The 7,114-nt window shown below is 42.6% G+C and overlaps 1 protein-coding gene across 2 annotated transcripts; it reads right to left on the bottom strand.

The window, feature by feature from the left end:
• Positions 1-1,123: 1,123 nt before the first annotated feature.
• LOC103994646 (glucan endo-1,3-beta-glucosidase 4) lies at positions 1,124-5,402 on the bottom strand. 2 transcript variants are annotated; one of them, XM_009415041.3, is made up of 5 exons: positions 5,173-5,402; positions 3,963-4,071; positions 2,101-3,357; positions 1,654-1,681; positions 1,124-1,562 (listed from the first exon to the last, which is right to left on the bottom strand). In XM_009415041.3, the coding sequence occupies exons 2-5, from the start codon at positions 4,024-4,026 to the stop codon at positions 1,424-1,426; spliced, it is 1,488 nt and encodes a 495-aa protein (XP_009413316.2). In that variant the 5' UTR covers positions 4,027-4,071; positions 5,173-5,402; the 3' UTR covers positions 1,124-1,423. The 2 variants fall into 2 exon arrangements, 1 of the variants encoding a protein (XP_009413316.2); XR_672472.3 differs by having other exon boundaries at positions 1,529-1,562; positions 1,654-1,753; positions 5,173-5,360.
• Between the last annotated feature and the right edge of the window lie 1,712 nt (positions 5,403-7,114).

Raw genomic sequence — 7,114 nt, 5'->3', positions numbered from 1 at the left:
CCCTCGGTGGAGCCTGGCGTGGCCTCCGTACTCGGAAATGGCCGTCTCCCGGCCCTTCGCGAGTTTAGCTGACTGACTCCAGACAGCATTTGCACCTAATCCATGACGTGGCCGAATTCCGCTGGCTTATATGGTCAGGAAAACAGAGGGACCCGCCTGGTTGATGCGGCACCCGTAAATATGGATGAGCGATGGTGGTGCTATTGAACGGTCGCAATCGACTCCAGCGGGTGAATCGGACGGAGGAGAGACCGGAAACGGGAACAAGGACCACCAATTACCTGTGGCGGTGCGTCGGTTGTCTCGCCTCAGGCAGGCAAACGGCGTTCGTAAAGAACAAGATCTCTGGGCCCCGCGCTTGCCGTCTCCCGACCTCTCCGTGGGTATGGACGTGGCGGAACGCGGTTGGTTGGGTGTTATCGGCGGGTGAAATCGGACGGAGAAGGGAATGGAAACGGGACAAAGAGGACCCCAAAAAAACTTGTGGCGGTGGGTGGGCCACCGTCACGAATGTGTGGACGAGACACAGGACGGACTCATCACGGGTGATGTGGGTCCCGTCGCCACCACAACGCCGGCACGGCGGATAGCCACATGCATCCATGAGAGACGCATTTGGCGGTGGACGCGGCGGCGGTCGGTGTCGCGGTACGTCCTCCAGCCGAACCTCCTTCACGGGAATCATAGATCGATCATGTTTGACATGAAGATCGTCAAAGCCGTTTGCCTCTTTTAATGCTCAAGTCAACAACGTAAGAAAGACTCTTTTGCAGATAGTTAATCGTCAAATAGGTTTCTTGAATTGATTTGAGATCTCAATTAGGTAAGTACTTAATTGACTTCGGAAATGGATAATGATGAGTTCATGACACTCCCATCAGTACCATTGCAGCTAATTGATTGCGTTTTTTGATCAACCCATATATCAAAATGTTCCATGCTGTTGAAAATGTTCTTCGACATATGATCAGAAAAACCTTTGCCAAATTTACTCCAAATTCGAAAGAAATTATGGTTTTCCCCGCAATAGTATATTCCGAAAATTTTCAACTTTACAGTACTAATGGGAAAAAAAACTACACATCAAATAAAAGATGAACAACAAAGTTAGAGAGTAAAGACATGTCTAAGTTTCTCATGTTTCAGCAATCAATGACCATGAAATATTTTGGTTGCTTAAGTCTCACATTTACTCTGAAAGTGCATAGCCCATCTTGATCGCGAGTCCAAGATCAACAAGACAGCAAGTGGAAAAAGAAGAATCCAGACCTCTAAAAAATTTGTACCACGAGTAGAAGGACCAATTGGGGTTACGGATGGGCGAATGGACTCTAAAAACTCACCATCGGTTGGCTGTTGCAATGACAACATTCTTTCAGTTTCTTGGCAAAACTGAAGCGATAATTCGATGTAATTTTACATGTCAAACAAGAAAGGTTAACAGGAACGCGATTAGAAACTCAGAGGAGACAAACTGCAGTCTCGAAGTCCCGCTAAGCGCGCCTACCGGTCCAAAGGCGCTGGGTGTCGTACCCTCGGTCGAGCTGGTGCTTGACCCTGAGCTGCAATTGCGACCGATGGTTATAAGAAACCACAAAAATGTATAACCTTTTTGCAAAATTAACTTAAAAAAATATTTCCCTCATCACTCACCTTCCAGCAAAGATACATGAGCCATGGCCTGCAAACGTATCCAATCGGGTAGAAGAAATGGCAATATTAGGGTTTCGGTCGCAAACGAATGTGAGTTAAACTGAGAATGAAAGAAAGAAAGATACGAGTAATCCAGTCGAAATATGTGCATGCATGTTCCAATGAATAAACTACCTATCGAATTTACATCGAGATGATATCTGCTGTCGCTAACTGGAACAGTCTACTCATGATAATCGGAACCATTTTTTAGGACAAAAAGATAGTGATTGCAAAAATAATACAATGATTATAGATAGGTTTTGGTGGAGTCACCAAAACCTATCTATATGAATTCTTGTTTCTGTGAATGCCTCCTTTCGATACCCATTCCAACGGTGTTCAGCCTTCTAATGTGATTCGAAAACATTTATATTCGTATACCCATTTTAAGTGAAAGGAACTTACTGGGATCGGTCGTGGTAATCATGGCTGTGTTACCAAAGTTGCAGCTACCGCCACTCGCTTGAGTTCGGTGGTAGTAGTCATTGTATGCGTAGGAGGCAATAGCTACGAGATTGTCGGCTTCATAGCACGGTTGCCCTTGCTGGATGGCTGTGCAGTTTGCCGAACCAGGTCCACAAGCCCAATCCAACCCTTTCTTCAGCGCATTGGAGTCTGCACTAGAGTTTGCGACACAGAAAACTCCAACCAAACCTGTCGACTCTGCACTAGACTCGGCTAGATGCCCAAATTTCAGAGAGTACACAGCAGTCCCATTTGAAGCAAATATCCCCCAGTTCTTCTCAGAAACAGGGCCAGGTCGGACATCCTCGTTGAACAGCTCATGGACATATGTGCTAACGGATGTGGTTGGCTGGCTTGGTGTGCCAGAACTATTTAGCACATGGCGGATAAGATTGCTGTTGTAGGCCAATGCATTGTCAATATTGGCTTCTGGCTCGCTGGCTCCACCTAGCGATGGCCACCCCGAGGCCATCACGGTCACCGGAATATTAGAAAAATTGAGTGATTGCATGGAGTAATAAGCAGCATCAATCATCGCGTCAAACATGTTTGTGTACTGGAAATTTGTATTGGGGTCCACAATCTGATTGTTCGGATCTAGCGGCCGGAAAAGAGCATACTCTAGAGGGAAAATGCCCTGTCCCTTGGCGTAAGCATAATAAGGCTGTGCATTTAGCATGAAAGAAGATCCTGTATTCTTCAAGAACTGAAGATACTGATACATTACGGAGTTCCACGATAAGTTGAAGGTGGCTGTCGATGGAGGAAAGTGTTTGGGAATCATGTCCATCGACTGTGGGCTCGAAACTTTGACCTGAAAGTTAAGGTTTGCTGCCACGAGAGCAGATTGGAGGAATTGCATAGCTGGAACAAGAACTAAAGCAGCATTTGGGATGGTTGTGAGGACCTCATTGCCAACAGCGATACAAGTGATGTTAGTCGCAGGAACAAATGCAGCTACATTTTTGTTTATCCAGTTAGCTGCTTCTGATCTAGACTCTCCTATTCGTAGCAGCTGGTCATTGGGGACCCCAACCGTGACCTCTATTCCAGTGTTTGCAAGAGCATTCAGCATTTGGTGGTCAGCATCAAACAAGCGTACGTGTTTAATCTGCTGAGTTTTCAGAATTGACACAATTTCTGCTGCCGATGGCAAGCTGGACATCTGAGTGCCAATATTAATCCCAATAAATGCACCTAAAAATTTGTGAGATCATCAACTCAAAATGTAAGCAGACAGCAAACGAGAGTAGCAGGCTACAAATAGAATGAGAGGAACGTAGAATGCTCTAGTTTGAAAAACAAATGCAATAATTCTAAAAGCTTGAAGAGTTGCAGAGAAAAACTGAATGCCATCAACATGAGGTGAATAAAATTAGGTTCTCTATGTAGTTGTCTCCTATACACTTGACTAATTGACATAAAGAAGATATTTTGATTTTGGAAAAATAATAACATGAGGCATGAGCTACCAAATGCTGATTTAATTTTTTTTTCTTTCTAAAGTGACCATACAACCTCCATAAGACGAACATTTATGGAAATAAAACATTAAGCACATAGAATTCTCACCAAAGAAACACAGAATTCATATCTTTGCAAACCAATAAGGAAACACCAAGAACTTCCATGTAGAATCAATCAAGAGAAACAAACCAAAGTGACCCTGAAATGCATGCAATCTTGTTCGAGTAGACGTCAAATGATCTAAAATCTAGGACTTCAAAAGTGTTTGCAAAACTATTCTGAAATAAAATCAAATGTTGCTCACAATTCACAAAGTAGAGTTGGAAGTATAATACCTGATGCACTTGAGAACAGAAAAATAAGAAGCAACACGATTTTCTCCCATTTTCCAGTACGCATCTGGCTAAATAAACTTCACAATTCGTACTCCGATGATGATTGCCACTTCAACAACCAAATTCAATATTTTAGTAAGGTCCACAAATAGGACGACAAGAAACAGAGAAAATGGCAAATTGTTGTGGCAGATAAGATACAAATCATCTTTCACGAATTTGCAGCTCAGAGAATACACAGTATACAAATTTAGTGCCAAGATTTCAAGTATAATAACAAAGGAACTAATCAATTATAAGTTCATGGACAAATTTTGGCGGTGAGGTGGATGTCAAGAACAATAATATGCTCTCACAAGATTCGAAACATGTGCAAAGAATCCAGAAGCCGAGCTCCTCATCATACTGAGGTATCTGAACTGATGTTTCTTTATGCCTCCAAAACACACACATCTCATCCAAGTCATAAAAGAAAAAGAATGTTGGAAACTAAAGTTGACTGGTAACTACAAGATAAATCTTACCAATTTCCTGATCCGATTACTATCGATTTCTCTTAGGGTGATTTCTACCTATAGACACACATCTCATTCGAGTCAAAAAAAGAAAAAGAATGTTGGAAACTAAAATTGACTGCTAACTTAAAGATAAATCTTACCATTTTCCTGATCCAAATACCTATAGGGTGATTTCTACCAATGGATTTCTCTTAGGGCGATTTCTACCTACAGATATGAATCCACAAATCCAACCATACCAGCAGTGCCTCATTTTTAAGAACAACAAACCTCAAGGCAAGCTAAAGCATTCGTACAATCTGCCTCTTTAACTCACGGAGACAAACATAGCTAGTTCCTCCCAGCCAAGCAATCTCACGAGACAATCTACAATAGTTGATACTTCAAATCATATAGCACAAAATGGAAAGCAATCAGTTCAACCGAGATTTTTATTACTTTGAGTGCCTTGAAGAAAACAGAAGATCGGAGAAATGAGGGAGCAAAGCATTATCTAATTGACAGTGAACTTTGGGTTGATCTCCAACTTCCAACAAAATAAAAGTTAAAAGTACAGATCTAAAGCTACCAATGACAGATATCTCATTTCCACTAAAACCATCAAGCATATCAGAAACTTGAGGGACAAAAAAATAAGAGAGAGAAAAATCATAAGCAAGTAAAAAAAAAAAAGGCTGAGAAAGAAATAGCACCTGTTTCGACTACTCGAGAGCTCAAGAAGTGTGTGTCTGTTCTAGCTCAACAACCCTCCCAAGAAGAAGAAAAAGAGAGGAAAAAGGCCTTTTTCAGCCCTTATATGAAGAAGAAGAAGAAGAAGAAAAAAGAGTTCTTTGGAGTAAAGGAAAAAACAATAAAAAAAGAGGAGGCAGAAGACAAAAGGCTATGGGTGCGCTACAGCCAAGCAGAAAACAGAGAGAGAGAGAGAGACACTGTTGTCAAAGAGCTTTTATGGGAGTGGTAAAGGCGGAGACAGCATGTGCAGTTTAGAAGATCTATGGGGAATCCAAAGAGGGTTCTGGGTTTTACTCTTCTTTATTTATCTCAACACCTCTCCAAGAGCCTCATGCATGCCGTCCGGTGGCAGAGAGAGAGAGAGCAGCAGCTGCAGCAACAGTTACCATTACAATAATTAGCTCGGAGCAGTGAAAGAACACATGCAGGTAGGTTGCTTTAAATCTATTCTTTGGTTAAGAGTAAAGGGAGATGGTGGTGAGCTTCTTGGCCACACAGTGCCTGCCATTAAATGGCATCTTCCTCCAAAGCAAGTTTAGAAGCTATTCAAGGGTCACCTCCCACACATCCTCATCATCATTATTCCCCACGAACACCTCCACACACACCATTTCAATGGTTGATCGGATCTCATTGTCCGAGAAAAGCCAAACCCAAGAGTTTAATACTTTTGACTTGAGTTCATCGTTCAACGAAGAATGATACATCGATGCTCCTATTCCATTCACTCTCACGACTCAGCTCATCTCAAGGTGGATGGTGGTGAACCACAAGAGCATCACACGTTGCAAGATTTCGCCGACTGCCAACGTGCATAACTTCACTCTCTCTCTCTCTCTCTCTCTCTCTCTCTCTCTCTCTCTCTCAAGTGTCTGTATCATAGCCATAACTTGATAGCATCCATAATAATATATCATGAGTAGGATATGAAATTGCATGGACACATCATAGCATTATGACTTCACCAACCTTTCCGGATCGTTGAACGTACCAATTACGTTGGATTGATTGAACATGGTAATATTTTTAGGTTCACCTGTAAGGAATTATTACCAATACAATCCGATCCAATCTGATCAGAGTAGGTTCGATCAATTCTGTCACGAAGCAGAATTTTCGATCCTGAGATATTATTTTTATTTTTTTGGGGGGGGGGGGGACCAGAGACGATGGCTTTTTCAGTGAATTTTAGAATTGGATCCTTTCTTTTCTTTCTGTTGTTCGCATTCAAACTCCTCGAGCGTCTCTCTCGGGACTTGTACTTCATTAGGAGTCACTGTCTACAAATCTCGAGTGACCTTTCCAGTGGGCGATGAGGGATGGGGCCAGCAGCTCCGGAGTGGGCCCGGTCGCTGGTCCCAGCCTCCCACAGGTCAATGTAAGTCGTGTGGAAATTTCATGGATGGACCCAGATTTTTACCCTGCCTGCCTTGGGACATGGTGTCCCAGAGACACAACCTCAAGAGTCGTCGGGGTTTAGCTGGTTGTGGTGGTGGTGGTTCACATTGTCGCTGCCTTGCTGCTTTTGCCTGGGTGGGGAAGAAGATGTCAAGTTTGACAGCTTACAAGGAGGGCTCCTCGGTACACACACCCCATGCCCTTCTCTTTTAGATCGGACCAAAGCTTTTCTTCCTGTTGTGCATAGTTCTTTTTACCTTTTTTTATTTAAATTTGATAAAAAGGGACGCTCTGAAATAAATAAAAAAAAGATAATTTATTTGCAGAAGAAATTGGCGTTTATTGTTCTCTTACAATGTACTTTACAGGGCAATTGAGCGGGTATTAATTAATTATGGTGACGTGTAACAAACAAACAATGTGTTGGGCCTCTTCCTCTTTGTTGTCTTCCTAACTTCCAAGCCACAGATCCTAACCTAATGTGCATGTCATCGTGTCCGAATG

Source organism: Musa acuminata, chromosome BXJ2-8, assembly GCF_036884655.1.
Source record: "Musa acuminata AAA Group cultivar baxijiao chromosome BXJ2-8, Cavendish_Baxijiao_AAA, whole genome shotgun sequence".
In the NCBI taxonomy this organism is placed as follows: domain Eukaryota; kingdom Viridiplantae; phylum Streptophyta; class Magnoliopsida; order Zingiberales; family Musaceae; genus Musa; species Musa acuminata.
This window is presented reverse-complemented; position numbering and strand designations above follow the sequence as displayed.